At 35.6% G+C, this 25,603-nt stretch overlaps 1 protein-coding gene across 4 annotated transcripts in view; it reads left to right on the top strand.

The window, feature by feature from the left end:
• Window positions 1-25,603, top strand: part of SWT1 (SWT1 RNA endoribonuclease homolog) — a 94,713-nt gene that overhangs the window by 45,333 nt on the left and 23,777 nt on the right. For all 4 annotated transcript variants that reach the window (XR_013827231.1, XM_079914133.1, XM_079914132.1 and 1 more), the window contains one exon: window positions 1,314-1,445. Coding sequence is in view for 3 of the 4 variants with exons in the window: in XM_079914133.1 (XP_079770259.1) it covers window positions 1,314-1,445 (132 nt within the window). In the remaining variant the exon portion in view is untranslated. The remainder of the gene's footprint in view (window positions 1-1,313; window positions 1,446-25,603) is intronic.

Here is a 25,603-nt window from a genome sequence, read left to right as displayed (position 1 = left end):
AGCCTTTCACATAGAGATGGTCATGTGAAGATCTGGTAGGCCCTATGCACAATTTTTATAAAATAAAAAAAATAATTTTTATAAAACTATTATTAGAGCATCTATGCACAACCTTAAAGAGGTTGGGGTTAACAGATGTAAGCTTTTATATATAGAATGGATAAACAACAGAGTCCTGTGATATAGCACAGAGATCTATATTCAATATCCTACGATAAACCATAATGGAAAAGTGTATAAAAAAAGAATGTACATATATGTATAACTGAATCACTGCTGTACAGCAGAAATTAACACAACATTGTAAATCAACTATACTTCAATAAAAAATATTGAAAAATAAAATAAAATAACAGAAATCTATTCACTCAGTTCTGGAGGCTAGAAAGTCTGAAATCCAGGTGTCTGCAGAGTTGGTTCTTTTAGGAGGTTCTGAGGGAGAATCTATTCCATGACTGTCTCCTAGCTTCTAGTAGCTGCCAGCAGTATTTGTAGATATATCATCCCACTCTCTGCCTTTGTCTTCACATAGGGTAGTGCCCACCCTAATCCAGAATGACCTCATTTTAACTTAACTAATTACAAAGATCCTATTTTAAATAAGGCCACATTCTGAGGTTGTGGGTGAACATGAATTTTGGGGGGACACTGTTCAGCCCATACAGTATATGTTTTGATTTTTTATATGGTTGTTATTATTTGAGTACATTTTGTATACCTTAATTTTTCTGTTTCATAGATGGCATAAGCATCATTTTAATAGTTGTTTGGTCTTTCATCAGGTGGCTAATTTACTATTAACACTTTTTTTATTGTTGAACATTTAGGTGATTACTAATTGTTACCTAGTTATGAATAATTATTAATATGTGATAGATTTCTAAAATTGGAATTACCAGAGTAAAGTGTATGAACACTTATAACATCCAGTTTCAGCAAACTCTAAATCTGATGTCTGATTTTTTTTCTTCATCCTTATGTACAGGAGTACTGTCAGTACTTACGTACTGACTTGAATATAAATTGATATTATTACTTCCCTTCCATCTCTTATGGTCTCTTAGAGTGAAACATTATTCACATAGCTTTTACAGTATTACTTTAGATTAGACCTGTATAGTTGTTGATCCATATCTTTTGCATGAATGGTAGCCTGGACATTCACAAGTTAGTCTTTTATTTCTAATTTAAATAGATTAGCACTATGAGAGAGGAGTTTTAAATATTACCTAATTTTATACACTAGAAATCGAAATACTTGAATTACACTAAATACGCATGTGTACCTACGAGCATTTTTTTCTCTATTTTAGCATGGATGTGTTTCAAAGATTGGGCTCAAATTCAGCTCTGATGTCTTCAAAAATAGCATCATTTGAAGAAGCATTTGTATATCTTCAAAAGTTAATGGAAGCTGTTAAGGTTATTCTTGAAGGAATTCAGAGGTAAATACTAACTAATTTTAAAGTTTATTACTTTTATCTTTCTTTTAGGTTTATCAGCTTTTTCAGAGTTGCTGGGAGTCTTCCAGCAAGTTTTATAAACTAACGGCTTTTAGATTTAACTTCTTTCCCTCCCTTGCAAAGAATCCCTGTTTCTAATTTGGACCACACAAATGTTTCCACTTTTTTCCTTTCTAGGAAAAAATAGACCAGATTATAAGCTTCATAAGGAACTTTATTTTCTTTATTGCATAACTATAGCTACAAGAACAGTGCCTGACACATAATGGGCACTCAGTAATTACTTGTTGAATGAAAAATATGTGTTAAGGTAATTATCACTGCCCTTTAAAAACAAATATATGTTAATGTTTGTAAACATGATTGATTTCATCCAATCCAGTCTCACAGTACCACAAACTGAAAAAGTTTGAGAAGCAACCTAGTTTTATGATGCTTTGAGACTTAATACATACGTGATTATTTTAAATATTTGTGACGTATATAGAAAACATAGTCCCAGAAAGGTATAGAATGGACCATACCACCTGTGTCGTGTGAAGTCAGATGTTTTCTTTTGTGGCACTGAAGAAGAATACTAAACTTAATCTTGCAATTTTTTTCTTTATGTTCCAAAGTTGCTTGACCTGAATTGGCATGCAGCTTGCTGACAGAAAAATACTGTTCTTTATAAATTAAAAAAACAAAATCAAAACTGATTTAATTTTAGCATGTCCAAGTTTTAAAAACTTGGATTTTTGAAACAATAGCAGCTTTTGGTTTTGTTTTCATTTCTCTTTACGGGTTTTTGGAAACTTCATCTCGTTGTTAATGTACAAAGCATTTGTACCTCTTTTTGGATCACTTGGCTAATATGATTCTTAGAATAAAAAATTACCAAAGCTTTTTGCCACTCTTAAGTTACTAATGAATTGAAGATGTAACAGATCCCAAGACAAGTTAAGTATCATCTCTAAGTGCATGTAGTCTTTTTTTATTTAAGGCAATATCAAACAAGAGTAGCTCTATGAAGAAGAAATAATTCAGTTCTGATGTTAGCTATGTAAAAGCTGTTGCGCATGCTACATTGCATAAAAGCCATGCTTGACACATTACCTTTTCTACAAAAAGTAGGGATATTAGTCTGAATTCAATTACTCAACAAATGTTTATTGAGCACTGCCTGTGCTTGGCATCATGCTAGCTCTGGGGAATCAAAGATAAATGAGATGCAAACTCTGACTCCAATGAGCTTGTAGAAATAGTGCAGTCACATTGAAACAGATAATTGCAATAAAGAGTTATTGATATTTTAATAGGATTACAGGCAGTGGAGCCAGGGAGAGTCTGGGAAAAGATGAGACTGGATCGAGGTTAGAGGGGAATGACTTATAGGCTGCATAAAGCAGTTTCCACTTTATCCTGTAGGCTAGTATTTCACACATCCAGAGCTGTCAATTATGTGCCTTGACAGAAGTGTTTCTGGTCCAAAAACTTCAGAAATATTGCATATTATATTACCCACTCAGAAAATCACTTTACATCCATTAATAGCTTTTATAGACTTTGCTGTAGAGAAAGCTTCTTAATTTTAGAAGCTTTAAACATTGTTCCCTCGACCCCACCCCAGAGATTCTGATGGAATTGGTCTGAGGGTGTGCCTAGCTGTCAGGATTTTAAAAATTTCTCCAGGTGATTCTAATGTGTAGGCAGTGTTGAGAACCACTAGCCATTATGCTTAACCAGGTGTTCTCAGAGTGTGGGCACAGAACTAGCATCATCATCACCACCTGGAACTTGTTAAAAATGCAAATTCTCAAACTCTACCAGACCTCCTGAATCAGAAACTCAGGGTAGGGCCTTGCAGTCTGTGTCCTCCAGGTGATTCTCTGCAGGCTAAAGGCTGAGCACCATGGGCCTAAGTGGTGCTCAGCCCTGGTGGCCAATTCTAATCATCTGGGAGCTTAAAAAAAAAAAAAGAGAGAACAATGGCTGGGTGCTGCCTTAAACCTATTCAATCTGATTCTCTGGGGGTGGGACCTGGGTGTATGCATTTTTATAAACTCCCCTGGTGAGTCTCATGTGGAGTCATGGTTGAGAAAGTATAGCATGTACTGCTTTCATAACTGTATCTAAGGAAGTAAATACTTGAATTTTAAGGCTGATTCAGTTTTGTTAATCTTTCCTGTAAGTGTACATACCTCCAGGAATAAGAAAATGTTAGTTGTTCTGCTACTTTTTATAATGTGACCTGGAGTAAATTGTCTTGAGCCTCAGTCTTCATCTATAAAAGAGGCATAATAATGCCTTCCCAGAGCTTTTCATAAAGTTATTGTGCTTTGAAAGTCGGATGTTGGTATAACTAACCAAACCAGCGATTCTCTGCTTATTTGCTGGGGAAGATAAGAGTTCTAGATCTTATCCCAGATTTACTGAAATCACAGTATCTGTAGGTATTTTGTAGAGGAGGGAAGTTGTATTTTTAACAGGCTTTCCAAGAGATTTATATGCAGTTGGTGGGGGACCACAGTTAAAGAAATTAATCCAACCTCTTGTAATAAATATAGTAGAACCTCTTGAGTTACCAGCAGAGGGCATTATGATTAAAAAGTTTGCCCGTTTAAGCATTCATTAATCAATGGAAACTACTAAAATTGCAAGTTTTTTTTAAACCTTCAAACAGTGGACATTTGAAAAAAATATAGTAAAAGTTAATATGCATTGTTTTGTCAAGTGAATATGTGGTCTTAAAATCCTTTAAAGAACAGTCATGTTGGGGCTTCCCTGGTGGCGCAGTGGTTGAGAGTCTGCCTGCCGATGCAGGGGACACGGGTTCGTGCCCCGGTCTGGGAGGATCCCACATGCCGCGGAGTGGCTGGGCCCGTGAGCCATGGCCGCTAAGCCTGCGCGTCCGGAGCCTGTGCTCCGCAACGGGAGAGGCCACAACAGTGAGAGGCCCGCGTACCACAAAAAAAAACCAGTCATATTAAAGTAAGTTCAGTTAAAAAATTGGAGGTTGGCTAACTATGAGTGGATTTTTAAACGTTGAAAAATACACTCAAATTTGTAGTGACTACAAATTCATTAGTATTTTGGACGCTTACTAAAATGAAATAGTTTCATTTAGTTTTGAGATGCATGCTCAGTGAATATATGTCAACTCTATTTCTTTTTATTATAGCAGATGATTTATAGTGTTACATTAGGAATCAATAATAGATGACCTGTTAACTGGGTCCTTCACTTAAAGAAGTGAATGAAAATGTGTTTGTTGAACTAGGAGTTTGGGCTTCTAGTTCAGATCTTTCCCATTGTAGCTGACTTCAGGCATGTCATCTACCCTCTCTAAGCTACAGTTTCTTTCCTTAGTAAGTGAGGATACTCATCTCTTCTTCACATGATGTGTATGAAGATACTTTTTAAACTGTAACATATTTACAAGCGTTAGTCTTTATTTTCTCTTTAAAGCTGATATGTTAAATGTGAAATGTTTAAAAATGTGTTATTTCAATTTTAATAGGGGTCTAAACATGATTGCCATAAGTTAAGATTGAAAATATTGATGTAACAGTTCTTCGTTCACACAGTTATACAATTAGGGACAGAATACCTAATTTGGTAAAAGTTGAAAATGGGATGGGAATATTGCTGATTTCTATACTTTCTGCACACTTTCTTCTTGGGTAGGAGAGTGAACTTATTTGCTATTGGTTTAGAGATTGCTTCTGTCTTATCTTTCCTTTTATACATATACAGGATTAATTTGAACACTTTCGTTAATGGTTTTCTTATCTAAACACTAGTGAACTAGTCAGTACTCTTTCCATGTAAACAAAAGTGCTTTAAGATTTATTTTTTAGGGCAGTACAATCTAGTCTCATATTGTACTTCAGTGAACTTATGTCTAGATTGATCAAGTTACTCTCAAGATCACAAAAACCTTTTGTTTAGTATATAAAGATTATAAAGCTTCATTTGGAGTGAAAAATTAATCGGAGAGTCCTATGGCAAATTGTAAAACTAAGAAAACTTCTACTTGTACATTAATCAAAAAACATTAAATGTCTTGTGCTTAGATTGACATATCTACAAAGTTAACTAAACAGGTCATGTAATCCAAATCTGAGGCATACTATAAATGTGTGCAGCTTCAACCTGAAAGATAATACTCACAACAACCATGAGTGTATGTTTTTGTGTCTGTGAAGTAGATGATGAGCTGCCTGGTTTAGAAGCAGAGGAGAGGAAAGGGGAAGAGTGAGGGTAGGAAATTGCAGTCTGCCTACGTTTTATAATCATGTTTGTGTGTTTCACCTTTATAAAATAAGATTGAAATTATTAAAAAGAAAAAAAACGCAAATTGTAGCATTTGAATCCAAAACTATAACTAGACCATGCTTAAGTGTGTATATTCATTTTATCACTTGGTTTAATATGTAAAACTTTGTATTTCTGTGTCAATTTCATGAACTCTAGATTTCCAGCTCAAGTAGCCTTGGATGAAGTGGTTAAAATAATGTTTTCTCAATTTCATATTTTGACTCTTATGGGGGAGTTATCAATAACTTGGCACATTTTTTGGGGGAGGGAGCTTTTTTTATATGAGGGGATATCTCAAGTTTAATTAATTAATTAATTTTTATCTCTTAAGCTTAGATGATTTTTTTCTCTAGCTGTCATATTTGGTTTATTTTTAAATATAGACTGAGTGCTAAATGGTGCCTTGGACACAGTCATATTCTGAGTGGACATTCATTTGTGATCATAGTACATGATTGTGGAAAATGAGACTTCTGCTTGAATTTAGGAAAGGAAGATGATTAATTTTTGTCATCTTCAAATGCTTTTAGTAATCTTCAAAACCTTTGTAACCTCTGTTACATTTCTGTGGCTTTGGTTTGAAATACCTTATGGAGCTGGTTTTCTAAAACAAAACAATTATAATCACGAAACTGGGGATTTTTACGTGTGTGTGTTATTTACATATATAAATTCTTATTAAGTCTCACAAGAAAGAATTTCCCTATTACACTCTTACCCCATTTTAACATAAGAACGAAACATATACTGGTATAACCATACATAATTCCTGGGAAAAGGAATCCTACAATCACAGCAGTTTTTTATATCTACTAATGAATTAGTAGCTTCAAAGAGTGTGGAGTTCGCATTTGAGAGAATATTAACTTAAAGATATTGTATGTTTTGATAGCTGACCTCTTGAGATTTTAGAAAGGTTATTTAGGGAAGGTCATCCTTTGGTTGACACAAAGATAACACTCTTTAGGCTGTTTTATAGATGAAGTTAATTGTTGAAACAAAAGTTTTTATGAAAGATGTAGAAAATAAAGATGTTAAAATTAGTGGCTTTTTAGCATCTTGACTCATTGCAGTGTGCAAGATGTTCCGCCGTTGATAAAAAATTTTCCTTGTCTAGGTTAGAGAGGTTTATCCATATTTAGGTCTGACCTACTTTCTTTGAGGCTTGGCCTTTCTACCCTTAGATAATTAGACTTCACCTTCCCTCCCCCATTAGGGTTTCCACAGATACCACTGCATCTCTTTATCAGATTTTTCATATACCCCATGTCCTGTATATCAGTCACTATGTTGAGTAAGAGAAAATAATACAACCTTTTATTTTAAAATGAAAAGGTTTAGTTGCTTCACCCTCCATGCCATCATTTTACACCTTTTTCATAATTTATTTCATAATCAGCTCCCTAAGACTTTGACCACTTTTAGGGCAGGAACTTTGCTTACTTTTCTTCATTTTACTTTTCTATACCTAGATTTATACCTGTATGACGCATAGCAGATGGTTAAAAAAAAAAAAAAAGCAGAGGAGGTGTGTTGAATGGTTGAATGAGTCTTTTATAGTCTGTCTGGTGGAGGACAACTTCTTGTAGGGCTGAATGCTGCTAATAGTACTACATTATGACATTAGATCAATAGGTAATATAGAGGTTCCAAAAAAGATACAGAAGAGAGAAGCGCAAGCTATGAAAGGGTAAAGAATAAGAAAATCAGGAGGGGGCTTCCCTGGTGGCGCAGTGGTTGAGAGTCCGCCTGCTGATGCAGGGGACACAGGTTCATGCCCCGGGAAGATCCCACATGCCGCTGAGCGGCTGGGCCCATGAGCCATGGCCGCTGAGCCTGCGCGTCCGGAGCCTGTGCTCCGCAATGGGAGAGGAAGAAGAAAGACTGGAACAAAGAGATTGAGGAGATAAAAAAGGTATTTGTGTCTAGAACAGATGATGGAGCCTCCAGTAATTTGCCCAAATGGCTCTTGTGGTCCCATGTTTTCCTTAATTGCTTAATTCTGATCTCTCTATATCAACTATCTAAATTAGGGTTAGTAGAAGGAAAGATGAGATGTAATGGAAGTGATTGAGACTTAAGGAATATAAGCAGGTGTTTCTTATATAAGACATATAATGTATATAAAATATAGACAGTAAAAGCTTTTTATGGTATCTATATTACAGTTTGATAAACACAGCTTTAACGTAACATTTATATCAAATGTATGTAATACATAATAAAATTTATATTAAATTAGCTGACAAAATATTAGGCATCCACATATTAATCTGACTGAATTATCCAACACAGCTGATATTTTTTTAACATTCCTCTTTAATGCTACTGAGGGTAATAGATCACACATGACTTACGTTTTAGAATAACTGGATTTCATTTTATACATTTGAAGCTCTTATCTATGCTTCCTAGCATTTGTAATTCAAGAATAGGAAATAAGGACCTTTATTTTTATCCTAAATGTCAGCATTGTGAGGACCTTTATTTTTATCCTAAATATCTGCATTCTGATGCCAGTTATTCCTGCTACCCCTAAAGCATTTCTAAGTGTTGGTGTTCTTTTGTTTTAGTCGATAAAATCCAGTTTTGGTGATGGAGTTAAATATTTCCCATCATAAACTTCTTGATCACACCAGAATCAAATAATCAAATATAAATGAAGATTACTTCCTGAAGATAACAAATATTTTACTTTGTTTATAGAGTTGTTTTTATTTAAAATCAATACTTGAAAATTTTTCTTTTTTAGCTGATTATTTCTGCCTAATGATTTATTGATCTGATAATTTAACTAAAATTCCCTGCTATCCCTGCTATTAAGTCACCCTAAGAAATTCTAAAACTACCAAACACTACATTTTTCAGAGAAGCAGATGGGATGAATGACTGACTAAATCAGTGGGGTTAGACATCAGTAAAATAAATGAAATGGGGTGGGGGGATCAAAGGTGCTCAACAAGGGCTCTATCATAATAATTTTAACTTAAATAATAAGTATATAATAAATACATGGATAAAGCCAGATGATCAGTTCTAATTCCTTCTTACAGAGTAGTTGTACAAAAGGTTTAACATTAGAGTGTACCCTAGACTCTAGGATTAGTCTCATGTATTTTGAGAAATATCTTCTTGTGCCTCTAAAGAACTTTTAACACTGTAGTAGACCAACCATCTGCCCATAGTGAGAAGTGATGCAATCAATGTTCTCAAGGCTGTTTCTAGTAATATAAAAGGTTGAGTCCAACTCAGGACAATGTTTTCTCCCTAGAAGATAACTCAGTAAACATTTATTATACATCAGAAACCCCTGGAATTATGTTACATTTTGATGGTCCAATCCTTGTCAATAAGGCATAATAAACCTTCAAGAATCAACATATACTTAACCATTAGTAATAATGTAACTGGAACTATAAGTTGTAGATTTTCCAATTAATGTTTCTTTTTTGCTAACATTAAGATTATGTTTTGACAGCACATAGCTATATATTTTCCCCAACTTGATTGTTGAGCTAAGACAAATAAGTAAAATCATCAAAAGTATATTTTTATATTAAAGATAGTAATTTATGCAGATTTTATTTAAACTCTTGAGAACGTAGATGAAAAAGTGTGAGTACTTTTGTACAGCATTGGAGTGTAAGGTAGTATAAAGAATGTATCAGTCTTCTTTAAAAGGATTTGTATCCACTTACTAGGGTGACTCTATCCTAGAAAAAGTGAAATACTCAGACCTTTTGGGGGGTTACTAGATACTGACTCTGAGTTAATACTAATCTCCGGGGACCTAAAATTTCACTGTAGTTGGAGAAATGATCAGGGAAACAGATCTACCTTGATTAATAAGCAGTGACTACTGGTTTGTTTGGAAACTTGGAAAAAACAGAATTTGAGGATTGGTGACAGGAAGTCTAGAGGAGAGATGTGTGGATGGGCATCTTGTAATGGGCACATGTGTCCCATGTGAATACTCATCAAAGACTACCCACTGCAGTGGAGACTCTCAGTAGTCAAATGGACAAGATCAGCTGTCCTATGGATGTCAGTCACCCTCTTCCCCTAGCCACCCCAGTGTTTGGTCAGTGATCTCATATGCAAAGGGACAATAAATAGCAGCCTGGATAACATGAGCTCAAAGGTGGGACTTCCCCTTAGAAGGCTGCTCCGGATGCTACCACTGCTGAGAGCCCAAACTGCCAACAGCTGAGGCAAATGCTAAGCAGTCTATAAGGCACCATTCCCTAGGGTACCATCAAGCCACTAGTGGCAGTGATTCAGACCCCTTCCATCATGAAGGGGGCAGTGATTTGTCCTCACTGGAATAGACACCTCTTTTAAATATGGAATTAACTTCTCTTACTGCAGTGCTTCTATCAGCAACTCCATCTGTCGATTTAAGGGATTTGTTGGTTACTGTCTTGATAACCCATACAGCTAAAAAACTAATTTTATAGCAAAAGAAGTACAAGTATGTATGGTTACATGGAATTCGCTGGCTTTATCATATACTAATCTAAGGAACTGGCTTGGTAAAACACTGTAAAAGACTTATTTTCCATACCAGCTGTAACCTATGAAGTTAGGGTGCTGTCCTAGATAATGCTGTATATGATGCTGTTTCTCCCTTAGTCAGAATGTAGATCCAAGAATCAAGGGAAGTGGTAGTGGTTTCTCTACAATTAAACCAAATAACTTCTGTTAACGAGTACTGTTTCAGTCATTGCTGAGTCACGAAAACAGAAGCCACTCTAGGTATTTCAAACAAAATTTAATATACAAACTTAATTTCAGTGCTATTGGAAGGACTGGAAGAGCAAAGGGGAGAAAGTGGTAATATCTGGAGGGGCAAAAAAGAGGAGGGTTTTTAATGAATTTTGAAATTTTCTGTATCTTGGTGCCCTCTGTACCATAGGAGCACAATATTACATGATTACTGTACTTATTTTTAAAAAGTCAACAGTTCCTCTAGATTGCTTGGAAATAGTTGTAAACAATTACAAGAAGTGGATGTGATCCTATAAAATATTTTGTGTATAGAAGTAGAAACATTCTTCAGTCTAGTGTTCCATTCAGTTAAGGTGTAATTGTTATGCTTCCTTTACATATGTAGGCTTAGGACCTAATGTACAAGCAACCATCTGTTCTCAAACAAAACAAAGAAAATCCAACTTATTTTCAGAGCCTTTAATCAGGAATTAATTATCTTTCATAAATGTGTAAATTTTCAAAGAAGGTACAGAAATTTTATTATAACCTGAGCCAATACATTTTTCATACCTATGTGTTTTCAACTTTCCATTGAAAAGTCGCTTAAAATAGAACTCCATATTCAGAAATTAAACTGCCAGTTCTTCAACTTAGATACCTCTGTGACAGAATGACTGATGTAGGAAGGGGCCATTGTTTATACACCTACTCCTTATGGATTTCTACACTCCATCTCAGGTCTATGTCTTACCTGGGCTCAGGGGTGATTGGCTCCTGCTGCCACGATCATATCTATCTACCACCAACAGAGGTACTAATTTCTCTTCTCATGCTGAGATATGGAAAATATTCTCTCTTAGTTCAACTAAGATACCATAGGACATTATAGAAGGAACCTTCACTAAAAGGCTAATGAATATATGACTAAGCAAAAGGAAAAAAAATAGACAAAAGGAGTTCAACAATTCCTCGTGCTGAACCAATCAAAAGATTAGCTGCAAAAGAAATTTCATACTTTGCAGTTTATGTAGTTGATGTTTTTTTCCCTTACCTCAGTCCTCATGTTCTGGGTCACCTATTGCTAAATCCCAGAACTTACTAGCTTAAAACAATAGCGGTCAATTATTTATTTTCTCTAATGGTTCCAGGGCTTGACTGGACACATGTGGGTAGTTCTCACTTGAGAACTACTCTTGTGTGGTTGTGGTCAGATGGTGTCTGGAGTCATCTCAAAGGCTGGCTGGTGCTGGCTGTCGGCTAGAACACAAACATGTAGCATCTCCATGTAGCCTGGGCTTCCTCATAGACTGAAGGCTGGTTTCCAAGATCATCCCAAAATAACAGGTGGAAGCTCTATTGCTTGTAATGACATTGCCTTTCTGACTGAAAGTGTTATTTTGCTTTCATTCTTGATTGATACTTAACTGTGTGTAGACTGTAGGTTGACAGTTATTTTCCCTAGGCACTTTTTAAAAAATATTTATTTATTTATTTGGCTATGCCGGGTCTTAGTTGTGGCACGCGAGATCATTTTAGTTGCGGCATACAGGGTCTAGTTCCCTGACCAGGGATCGAACCCGGGCCCCCTGCATTGGGAATGTGGAGTCTTAGCCATTGGACCACCAGGGAAGTCCCTCCCTAGACACTTTGAAGATGTAATTTCATTATCTTATATCTTCCTGGAAATGAGTAGTCAGCTGTCAGCATACTGCTTTTTTCTTAGCTGGTAATCTGTCTCTCCTCCCACCCCCGTCCCACCCTGGAATGCTTTCAAGATTTTCTTCTGTAACGTTTATGTTTGGTAATTTTATCACAAGATGTCTAGTATAGGTTTTGTTTTATTTATCTTTCTTGAGATGTGGTGTGTTTTCTTCAGTCTGAAGACTCACATCTTTAACTCTGGAAATTCTCAATTATTATCTCTTCAATTATTCTCCCCCTCATTCTCCATAATTCTCTTGTTTTGGAATTCCTATTGCTGACTCTCCTCATTCTGTCAGCCGTATCTCTTGACTCCTTTTTTCCATCTCTTTTATCCCTCTGTGCTGTATTCTGAATAATTCTTCAAATTTATTTTCTGATTCATTAATTATTTTTACCAATTTTTAATAATTTTATTTAATCATTAAAAATATATAATGCCTTCACATTGCTTAAAAATAATTCATTAGGTGAAAAAGAATATACAGTGAGTGAAAATTCTTCTTTCCATGTCTTTTACCTCAGTTAGCTCATTATCTTCAAGGACAATCAAAATTAATTAGTGTAGACTCTCTCTTGTCTATACTTTTGCTTATGCTACCTGTTTTAAAGTGAGACTAGCCTGTAAGCTCTATAAGGACAAGAACTCTTTGTTTCAGTTTTTGATATAGCCCCACCTCACCCAGGAGTTAATGTATACTGAGTAATCAATTAGTACAGAAATAAAGAGAAAGAAACTGCCTGGTCACCTGGATCTTAACACCATGATTTCATAGTTTTGGAAGAGTTCATCCTCAAATTTGTAAGTTTAGGAATTTTATTTTACCAGTTTACTGAAAACTTACCAGACTCAACAGTAACCAAATTTAGAAGCAAGCTGATATATCAGAATGCCCATTTATTTATTTACATTGAAATCAGTAACTGCCAGCTGAACTGAAATATTTATAAATTAAGTGACTCCTAGACGAAAGTTTACGCTGCAAACTAGATTACTACCAAGTTTTCTTGCTGACTGCTGGAGATGTTGACCTCAAGCTAAAGTAATCTCTTTTCTTCTCTGGAATTTTATTTGCCAAATAGTCAGCCTTTCCCCTACACAGGGATATTCTTTTTCTTTAATTCCCTTTTCTAAACTCTGTGCAAACTACTACTTTTTGTCAATTGTGTCAACTAATAGTTATCTGAAAATGTCAAAACACAACTGGTCAGATTTCAGTGTTATTTACATTGCTTAAATTACATTCCTATTTCCCTAAGGTGCTATCTTGATGACTGATTAGAATTGGCTGATTACTAAGGTCTATCAGCAGCATGTTTGCACACCATCTCTTAGGGTTGGTATTAATCTCATGTGTTACATATCTAGAGGCACTTTGTATACTGGGTAGGAAAGTGGTCCTAAAGCCATCTTCCCTGGGTTCATATCACTGCTCTATTACTTCCTAGGATTTTGACCTGGAGCAAGTTACTTAAAACCTTTGTCCTCCATTTTCTCAAAAATGGAGAAGTAAAAGTATCCTCTCACAGGATTAATGAGGAAGTGAATTACTATATGTAAAGGAGTTAGGACAATTTAGAACAGTACCTGACAAATAGTATATAAATTATTACTATTGCTGCTGTTTTGTTGTTATTATTCTTACTGATTTATATTTCAGAAAAAAAAATTTTTTTTGCCTTGGTTCTAAATTGTGGAGGTTTACTCTCTTTGGAAACCATACTCTCTGTGTGGACTAACTGTAGGATCATTCTTATACTGTTCTTGTTCAGATCCAGCATTACCTTAGATTACTGTGTATTCCATAACTGATCCTGTTGATAATCCCTTTACTACTTTTCCATATTAGTGCCCTTTTTTCCTACTGTTAACAGAACTTCTGGTTCCAGCATTAACTCCTTAATGCCTGGACTATTGTGATAATCTTCTAATAGGTCTCCTTGCCTTTAGGCTCCTTTGACAGTTCCTTAAACTCCTTAAATCATATTTTATGGTTTCGTTTCTTTCCTTTGTTCAAAAACATTTATTTTCTCTTACTCCCCTCTGGTTCAAATACAGCCTTTCCAATTTGTCAGACAAGGCTTTTGACTGCTTGGTCCTAACATACCTTTTTAGTCTTATAGTCCTCTAGACTACTTTGTAGTTAAGACAAATTAATTTTTTTGTGGTTTTCAAGGCAGGCCTTATGTTTTCTTAATTCTGAACCTTGACACAATATCTTCTTAGAGCTTGGAGTGACCTCTTAATCTACATGTATTTTTCAAAGTTTTATCCATTTGTCCAATCCCAGTTCAGAAGCCACCTACTACAAACAGACTTTACAGTTTGTTTGTATTGAACCCTTAAGGTTCTTAGCACATGTTGCCTCCCATTATAATTATTTGCAGACATTTTATCTCTGCTCCTAAATTGTGAACTCCATGAGGCAGGATCAATATCTTATATCCTTGGTATTCCCGAGATATCTTGCATGTTGCTTTGAACCCAGTACTATCTGATAACAGTAATAAATGAATAAATAAGTAACATTTATTAAGTAGTTAGTATGTTCTAGTCACTGTACATAGGTAAAGCTCTTTACCTATGTGATCTTATTTAATTCATACAATAACCCTCTCAAGAGATGCTATTGTTACCGAACCAGGCTCATTTGCCTTTCTCATAACGAGCCAAATGCTGAGATGTCAAGGTTTGCAACAGAGAAAGAATTTATTTACGAGGCAGCCAAGTGAGGAGACGGGAGAACAGATTTCAGATCCACCTCCCTGAAGGCTGGGGGGCTTGGGATATTTATGGGCAAAGCGTATAGGGTGGTCAGAAGTGCAGGGGAAGGTGACTGGAGGTAGGAAAAAGGTGCGGTAACTGCTGCTTTGCTCAGCCGTATCTGAATTACGTGCTTCTTCATGGGATGCATGTTCAGAAAATGGCAGCGTTAACATGCTCTGAAGATAGAGTTTTTGACCCTCTGACGTGGAAAGGTCATCCCCTGGACAAACAAGTCTCTTCTGCGCAGACTCTGATTGGCCCCATTGTTTCCACACAGTTTCAGCCAGTTTTGTTGTCTTACGAGCAGAGGGGTTTTTAACAAGCTGTTCCCTTATCTGCTCTTCTGTAAGACAAGCTCAAGAACTTCTGTTAGTCACCGGTTTCTAAACCTATGGGGCATGGTTTCAGGAAGGGTTTTTTAAGCCTGTGGGGGGCAGGCTTTCACTATCACACCCATTTTACACATGGGGAAGTAGGATCACAGGCATTATATCATTCCCCAAGGTCACACAGTTTATACTTGGCAGAATGACTTATTGAAATTGGTCTGATTCTAGAGGGCTAACTTTTTAAATACACTAAACTTTCTGACTGAAAAAATTACTTTAAAGTTAGTTATATTCCAGAGGTATTTTTTAGTTGGTTTCATAGAACTTTAGAAAACTTCTAAGTTTAATTTAAAAGAATATTAAATGACCGATCAAAAAAATACAAAATATCTTTGCCTTAGAAGGAAATTTTCCTTCTTTGTTTTTCCAAATTTGTCTTTTCTACCTTTCATTTTTCTGGGAGGAGAATGAGTCCAGTTACCTTGGTTGAAATGAATATCCCAAAAAAGGTTTCCATTGGTAGATGGTCTTGTCTCAAGAGACAGATGTTAACAAATGAAACAACTGGGGTAACAAAAGCATGAAAGAAAACTGTATCTGGGTGATATTGCTGACAGTCAGCCCCATGCAATTTGGAAGAGCGGTTAAGACCTGTCTTAAAGCTGGAATAAAAAGTTCCATCCTGTGGAATGGTTAGACTAGGTCAAGATTAAGTTAGCATCCATGTACCAACACAGTGGGTTATTCATAGAAAAAAAAATAGGTAAATTTGTTGTTTTCATGCATTTTAAAATGTGTCATTTGCTTACATTTTTTACTTTGTAATGGATTAGATATGTATTTCAGAAATGCCTTAGAATTTACGATGCGTAGTTGGATGGGAAACAGTATTTCTACGATTGAGAAGAGAAAGGAAAACAATGGTTATTTATTTTAGAGGAAGAGTGCACATGGTATCTTAGGTAGTACCAGGGGGGTAATGAATATATGTGAAACTATCCTTAAGCCCAAGGGGCAAATGTGATGCTAGAAATTGGAGGTAAAAACGCATAAGAAAGAAGCCTGGAACACATTGGAAATTAGTAGAGAACAAAGGACAAGGGAGGAAACAGGATGAAAAGATCCAAAACGTTCTTGTTTGAACAGTGCTGGAGTGCTCGTGCCTTTTTAAATTGGCCATGCCTATGTAGCAAGGGTGGATTAGCCCAATTTATTATTACAGATCTGTAAAAGCAGACTGAAGTTGATTTAGCAGAAAGATAGACTGAAAAGTTCCAGAGACTGGCAACACAAATATCTGGAAATTCCCTGGCGGTCCAGTGGTCAGGACTTGGCACTTCCACTGCTGGGGCCTGGGTTCCATCCCTGGTCGGGGAACTAAGATCCTGCCAGTCTCGTGGTTCGGCCAAGTTAAAAAAAAATCAAGGAAGGAAGGAGTTCCAAAAAAGAAGGAATCTTTAACAGTGTCTTGTTACTACTGAGAGGCCAAAAAAAAAAAAAGGCTGTCTGTTAGATTGAGCAACATAGAAGTCGTTGGTGAATTTGTTGGTGGCAGTTTCATGAGAGTGTGGGGGCAGACGTTAAACATCAGTAGGCCAAGCGGGGGCGGCAGAAGGACGTTGTGAAACTGCGGGAGGTCATGAGGCCAGGGGAAGAGACTGTGTTCCAGATTTCCTTGAGAAAACAGTCAAGTCAGTGTAAATATTTCTTAGATAATATCAATATATGAAAAGATAAAACCATTTATAATAAACATCAGAGTTACAGCAAAGACAGTGATTTTGTAATAACAGTACATGAAGTTATTCTTGACCCCTTCATTGCAATAATTCTAAAGTCTTCTGGTTCCTCAAAAAGGCCTTTCTGCTAGGATTTGCCCTCTTATAAATGGAATCATACAGCATTTGTCCTTTTGTGACAGGCTTATTTCACTTAATACAATGTTTTCAAAGTTCATCCATGTTATAGCCTGTTGTAGCCAGAATTTCCTTTTTAAAGCTCAGTAATGTTCCACATATATGCCACATTTTGTTTATCCATTCATCTGTTGGTGGACACTTAGGTTGCTTCTACTCCTTGGCTATTATGAGTAACGCTGCTGGGAACAAAGATGTACCAATATCTCTTTGAGTCCTTGCTTTCAGTTCTTTTGGGTACATACCCAGAAGTTGAACTGCTGGATTATGTGGTAATTCTATTTTTTAATTTTTTTGAGGAACCACATACTGTTTTCCATAGCAGTTGTACCATCTTACATTCTCACCAACAGTGCACTAGGCTTCCATTTTCTCCACATCCTCATCAGTACCTGTTATTGTCTGTGTTTTTAAAAATAACCATCCTAATGGGTGTGAGGTGGTATCTCCTGATTTGGTTTGCCTTCTTTTTATAAAAAGTCTAATGCATTTTAAAAGCTCTTTCAGTGTTGATTAGTTAAATGTATTTGTATTACAAAAGAGGTATTTTATTTTCAATTTTTTTTCCTCAGATTTATTCTAAATAGAACATTTCTCTAATGTTTTTGATCTATTATCAATGTCTATATATAGTGAGGTGTGCTTATAATAAGGCAGTAATAAAATTGTGTCTCAGCCCCAGCTGGATATATTGAGATCTTACAGCACTAAATGGTGGGAGCACAAGGTAACTCAGTCTTCTGTTTCTTTCACTATGAGCTCATATCTTGGCTCTGCCCCTTCCTTGTGATCTAGAGAGGTCTTATTTGCCATGTTACAATGGAAAGATAGTAGGTACCTGGTAGTGAGGTATGATTAATCATCTAGGAAATAACATTCATAAAATATTAGGAGGAACTGTGATTGAGTATTATGCAGATTTAGCTGGCATATAGTGGGCATAGGACTCACTGAAGACCTAGTTATGAAGATCTAAATTGTGAAAACATCGTTGAGCCCAATAGGGGCCTCAACACTAAGTAGAAGAGAAATGAGTTGGTTTTTCATACTTCTGGCCCCTTTGAGTACATTGTTAGTACTACGCCTGGAACTGGCCTCCAGCAGCACCACCTCGAGTAGTAAGGTTATCTTTTAGCAAGAAGCATAATGCTATGAAGCAAAGCAAAGTAGTTACTTGGCAGCTAACTACTCAATGAATTCTACAGCGGTCTCACGTTATGGGAAGTGGTCCATCTTGCTTCTAACCTTGAGGTCCATGGCTCCTCAAAGCTGAGCCCTCAGTATTTAGGAATGTCAGTTGTATTCATTTGCTAGGGCTGCCATAAGGAAATACCACAGACTTGGGTGGCATAAACAACTGAAATTTGCTTTCTCACAGTTCTGGAGGCTGAAGTCCAAGATCAATGTGCTGGCTGGGTTAGCTTCCTCTGAGGCCTCTCTCCTTGGCTTGCAGATGGCTGCCCTCTTGCTGCCTCTTCGTATAAACATCCTTTTGTGCACGTGCATCCCTGGTGTCTCTGTGTATCAGAGTTCCTCTTATAAGGACACCTCTTATAAGGACAGTCAGGTTGGATTAGGGCTCATCCTGATGGCCTCATTTTAACTTAATCACCTCTTTATAGGCATCTCCAAATATGGTCACATTCTGAGGTACTGGGGATTAGGGCTTTGACATATGAATTTTGGGGGAACACAATTCAGCCCATAACGTAGCCAAGGCCCAATAACAAAAATAAGTGCTGGATTTGAGGAAACTGCGAGTGTTGTGATAAAACTCTTGGGACGTATGATGGCTGGCATTTTTCAGAATTTCCTGAATAATGGTATAGGATCCTAGGGTCTTCTGACCTAGCCTCACTAGACCAATCCAGATCCCTTTGCTAAAAAATGTCTCTTTAGTTATGAATGAAGAGCCTTCCATCCAGTACTTGACCAGTGTATCACAGAAGAAGATGTGACAGAGGCTTGGATTGTACCTTATTATAGACTCATTAGCTAAGGTAAGAATATGCTGCTTTGTGAACATAGTTAAGATTTTTCTGAAGATGGCTTTTAATTGAACACTAAACCTAGTGAGATGGATTTTTGATATCACCACAAGCTGTCTTTTCGTCAGTCAGAGATTCTAAATATTTTAGAAGGTCATTTCCATGACCTTTCTGGGAATAAATTGTAGTACTGATGTCAGTTCCCATAATTCCTGTGAAGTCACATAAAGATAAAACTGAGGCTAGGAATATGCATGTTCTGTCTGGGTGTGGCCAACACAGCTAAGCAAAGTTCAGTAATATGGCTGCAGCTGATTACCATAGTAACAGCTTTTATTTCTAGGGGTGCTCCTAGATCCTGGTGATGTGAAACAGTATGCTCTCATCTGGTTGGCAGCCAATGGGTAGGGCATAGTTCCTGTGTTTCTCCATGTTCAGATCATATTTTATAGATTATGTTCTGTATTGATCATAATCATGTTTTTGTTAGAGTTTGGCTCCACCTTTACCTTAATTGCAATAATTAGGGATTGAAAATGTTATTGGTTACATATTGGCCATCTTCTCTGCCTTTCATTTTTCTGGAATTCCCTTATTGATGTTTACATCAACATCCAAGACAAAAGAGAGAAGATTGTCACCGTTCATATGGATCACATAAAAGTTCACTGCTGGACAGACTTTACAAGGAGATAACAGGTCCCCAAACGGTTTGAACTAAATATTTATTTAGTTCTCAGTTGATAAGCTACAGTGATAATTGGGGGTGTTTTTTAAGATAAGAGGTAGAAGAATAATAATAGCTAACATTTTGTTGAGCCAAGAACTGTTCCAAGTATGTTATACATATTAACTCATTTAATCCTCTTAACAGTCCTGGGAGATAAGTACTGTTATTATCCATGTTATACATGAGAAACATAGGTGCAGAGGAGTAAAGTAATATACCTGATGCCACTCAGCTGGAAAGTGGTAGAACTATGATTTGAACTCAAGCAGACTGAGTCCAGAGACCATGATCATAATCATTATATCGTTATGCTTAAATGCCAATGTAGAAAATACATTGGCGGAAGAGGCTGGTGACCCATATAAGAGAATTAGTGGAAAGTGTATGGATATATGGTGTTTTAACCTTTCTGCAAAATTAACAGAGCTGTAGTATTTGCCAGTATGTTCTAATTGTATGTATGTTTATGTGTAGCACACATGTAAGCCGTATAATCTTTTCCTTAATCTAAATGATATTTTCTTTCTGTAGAATTTGCTTTTATAATTAAATTTCAAATGTAGTCATTAAAATTACCTATAAACTCTCCTTGTTCCTACCACCAACTTTATAAAAAAAATCTCCAGTGTTCTGAATAGATCAAATTTTAATTATTAACTGTATCCAAACTAATCCAAAGTTCCTACATTTAATACCTATATCTACAAAATTCTTCACTCTAGAGGGAAAACAGGAACATAAAATAATTTATTTTGTTTAAGTTGTTTAACTTTATTTTTTGCTTTTTAATTGCATATGGTGTTCTTTTAAAATCTGGGGCTGATGGATATCTTCCACTTGCATAGCTGATTTCACCAAATTAACTATAGAAAACATATGATTTTAATTTTACTTGTAATAAAGGACCCCCAAAAATGTACTCTAAGATCCAATAACATTTTCCTGATGAGCATATCCTATTGTTAATTTGATAAATTTTCACCCAGTTTATCAGTAATACAACTTAAATTCATCATCAGCAAAATTCAGTTTGCATGTCACTGTATTAAAATAAGAGGAACATGGATGGAGCTAGAGATTATCATACTAAGTGAAGTAAGTCAGACAGAGAAAGACAAATACCATGTGATATCACTTATATGTGGAATCTAAAGTATGATACAAATGAACTTATTTACAAAACAGAAACAGACTCACAGACATAAAAAACAAACTTACGGTTATTAAAGGGGTGGGGGAGGGATAAGTTAGGAGTTTGGGGGTAGCAGATACAAACTACTATTTTTAAAAAAAGGAAGGAGAAAAAGGACAGAACTCTAGGGTCAGAATGATCTGAAGTTGAATCCTAGTTCCATCCACTTACTATCTCTGTCACCTAGATATGTTAATTAACCTTTTTTGTATTTGTTTCCTAATCTATAAAATGGAGTTTATAATAATTGCTTTATTAAATTGCAGAAATTAAAGGAGACAGCATTTGTTCCATCCCTGGCACTTGGTAGATGCTGAATAACTATTGTCCTCAATAAAGATGTAATAGTTGATTCATAGTAAAATTTAAGCTCTGAGTCAGTTCTTAGCTTTGGAGAATGTACAATGAGTTTTTAAAATAATGTTGTAAACAAACATTTTTACTTCATGTAATTATGTATTTTTTAAAAATAAATTTATTTATTTCATTTATTTTATTTTTGGCTGCGTTGGGTGTTCGTTGCTGCGTGCGGGCTTTCTCTGGTTGCGGCGCGCGGGCTTCACATTGAGGTGGCTTCTCTTGTTGCGGAGCACAGGCTCTAGGCACACGGGCTTCAGTAGTTGTGGCTCGTGGGCTCCAGAGCACAGGCTCAGTAGTTGTGGCACACGGCCTTAGCTGCTGCATGGCATGTGGGATTTTCCCGGACCAGGGCTCGAACCTGTGTCCCCTGCCTTGGCAGGCGGATTCTTAACCACTGTGCCACCAGGGAAACCCTAATTACATATTTTTAATCTAACTTCTTTATTGTAGTAAAATACACGTAAAATAAATTTACCGTTGTTACCATTTTTAAGTGTTCTTAAAAATGTATTAATGGGGTATTAAATACATTCATAATGTTGTGCAACTGTCACCGCCATCCATATCCATAACTCTTTTCATCTTGTATAACTGAAACTCTATTCCCATTAAATAGTAACTCCTCATTTCCGCTTCCTCCCCAGCCCCTGGTAGCCACCATTCTGCCTATCTATAATTTTGACTACTCCAGGTATATACACAAAAGAATTGAAAATAAAATCTTGTTTCTGTGCAAAGGGCTTGCTGCCCAATTCGCATACAAGCCAGTACCATGACACCAGCTTTTGAGAAGAGGAAAGACTTTATTGTAAGGTTGACTGGCAAGGAAACAAGGAGGCACGGCTCTCAAATCTGTCTCATCAATCTGGGGTTTGGTCAAACTTTCATGAGTTAGGGGAAGAGGGTTGGTTTGAGCCCTGGTGGGGCAGGTTTCCATTGGAGGGCTTTGGAACTTGGCCATTTATGGTAAGGTTAGGTAAAGGGGCTTCAGCACTGGATCTTCCTGAACAATGGACCCTTCACTTCTGAAAGGGTTCTGGTCACATCTGGTCCTTTGGTTCTGTGGAGGGGAGAAACTTTGGTTCCAGGTGTTATTTGAGGTCAAAATTTTCTCTTCTGCGTGTGCTTTGGCTGCATGACTTGTGGTTTTGTTTTGTTGTCTCTGAAAAACAACTCAGTATCTTGTTAGATACAGGACAGGGCCAGTTTGGGCTGGTTCTGCAATTATAGTGTCAAAGAGGTATTTACATACCTATGTTCATAGCAGCATTATTCACAGTAAGTAAAACATGAAAGTAACTCGTGTCTGTCAGCAGATGAATAAATAAGCAAAATGCGGTATATGGATAACAGTGGAATATTATTCATCCTTTAAAAGGAAGGAAATTCTGACATATGCTACAACATGGATGAACCCTGAGGACAGTATGCTAAGTAAAATAAGTCATACAATTAGTTTTTAAACTTATTTTTAATTTTCTTCAAGCATGAAAAACTATTTAAAATATTATATTAATGTGAAACTGCCTTGCCAGCAGGGAACATAATTTATTCAGTTCTGTGGGTTGTAAGTTAAGATTTATAAATATCCAAGAATATGCTCTCTCTTCTTTTGAATTTCTAGAATTAGATATTAAACTTGAATATTCTAGACTTATTTCCCCACTCCTGAGTCTGATGCTTTATTTCTCCTATATAGGAGAAAGTTTTATTTGAATTTTTAAAATCCTTATTTAAAAATTAGTCCATTTTAATGCATTATTTGATTTTTTAATTTTAGTCAGATTAACTTTCGTTTCTTTTTAAAATTTTTGAGTAGCATAGTCTTTTTCTTGATGAGATACATTGATATTTGTCTAATATTGATAAGATGGAAATGAAATTTGTTTAACTCAGATTAACTTGTTGCTTACTTAATGTTAATTGCTCGTAAATAAATAGAAAACTCAAAGTGCTTATGTGGTTAAGAGTCAGGACTTGTTGGTTCTGCTACTGACTTCCTTTGTGGTTTTGAAAAAGATATAACAACTACAAAGATTTAGTGTTTGAACATACACAGAATAGTTTGCCAGAAGCATTTGATACAAGGCAAATTAACGAGGTTGTTTTTGCTTACATATGAAATTCTTAAAAGATTTTAAAGAACTTTATTTCATTTGATTTCATAAAATCATTTAAGGCAAGAAGATGTGCGGGTTATCCTTTTTTATTAGTGGAAAAAGCATGGACTCCAGAGTCAAACCAATAGAGATTTAGGTACCTACCACCACTCTGTAATCTTGGGCAAGTTTTTTACAACCTTGAGCCTTGGTTTCTACATCTGAAAACTGGTTTTCATAGCACCTAATATTTATTGACATGTGCCAGGCATTGTGCTAATAAACATTTTGGTATTTTAGATATATTGTTTTATTTACTTCATATAATAACCTTATTCAGTAAATACTACTTTCTCCTCATTTCACAGGTGAGGAGCTGGGGTACAGAAAAGTAGGTAACTTGATCAACTTGGTTTGTAAATAATCTGCGAGCAGCAGATTAAATCCTACTTCAGTCTATTTCCTAATTCTGATTCCAAAATTCTAAAGTGAAATTTCAAGATTATAACAACTTGAAGATAGGCAACCATGTCTTTTTTCTTTTATATTCCATAGCTCTTAGTATCATATACATTTGAGAGAATAGTATGCATTTGATATATACTTATTGATTGTTATGAATTTCTCTTGAAAAACAGATGTGGATATATTTATAAATTAAAAAATGGCCATTTTCTCTAAGGGCTAATCCTTTCTATTCTTTTTAAAAGTTGCCATTGAAGGGTAATTTTAGGACTTTCATTCTAAGAGTCTTTTGTCTTTGTGCTGGTATTTTAAAAAGAAATGAGAAAGCTATAGAGAAGGCTGACCTCTCAAGAATTTTTGTGTGGGGAATTACTAAGGCATGAAAGTTCATAAACTATTTTTCTCCATTTCATTTTTTGTGTATTTTCAACAAGCTGTACTTCTAGTTAGTAAAAGTTGGCAGTTTTTGTTTATACCAGGCCAAATTCCATTCTCATAAACTCAAACTTCATTGGACATAATGAAGTCTAAATTCAACCCTAAATTGAGTGTATTTTAATAAATATTGTCTAGTCTCTTTGGGGCTCAATTTACCTCAAAATATTTTTTTTAATTGGGGTATAGTTGTTTTACAGTGCTGTGTTTCTACTGTACAGTGAATCAAAACATTTTTAAGAGTAGCAAATTTTATAACAAATCCTATAATGTGTATCCTTGTTTTAAAAAATAACATGTACAATTTTATTCTGATTATAATAGTAATATATTTGTGAATGATGCTGACATCCCAATAAGCCTTTTTTCATTAGAATATAATTCTGTGGAAATTTTGTCAAATAATCAAGTATTTAAGTTTGTACAATGTACATCATTGTACATCTCAGTAAATTTATTTATAAAAATCATTGAATTGTTAAAATGAGTGAATAGTAAGACTGTTAAAAAATAAACAGTAAGATTGTTAAAAAATAGTTTTACAGTCTTGAACAGTAAGACTGTTAAAAAAATAAAACCATGCTGGGAGTTTAAAATTTTTTCAGTTTTTGCTAATTGGAAAACTAGGATGATGTAATTGTTTTCTTTATTTCGTACTATGGCTATGACTTGTTGCTATAGATAAATGACTATTTTACCTAAAACTAGTTTTTCTGCAAAGTATTTCAGTACAGAGAAATGTTAACTTTATTCTCTGGCAAAGAGCGTACTTGGCTTGAAATTTATAAGGCTCTCTTATAAAACATCTTGCTTTATCTATTTTTTTTACCCTCTTTATGGACAGTTTGGATTATTTCCAAAGCTATAAAAAAGAATGGGTGTAAATTATTCTACATTGCTTATAGTTTGTTTACACTAGGTTACAAAGTTGGAACACACTATTTTTCCATTGCTTTTCTAGAAGATTAGTTTAGCTTATCTATATAGCTTTGTTCTCATATTTGAAAACAAATTATTTATGGACTCTCTCCAATGTATTTATCCTCTTGTTTTTTCTTTCTTTTTTTCGGTATTGAGATTGTGTCTTAAAATTACTTGTTGGGAGAATAATTTTTTCTATGAAACATTTTTAGGCAGATTTTTTTTGGC

Source organism: Stenella coeruleoalba (genome assembly GCF_951394435.1).
Source record: "Stenella coeruleoalba genome assembly, chromosome: 1".
Taxonomy (NCBI): Eukaryota; Metazoa; Chordata; class Mammalia; order Artiodactyla; family Delphinidae; genus Stenella; species Stenella coeruleoalba.
This window is presented reverse-complemented; position numbering and strand designations above follow the sequence as displayed.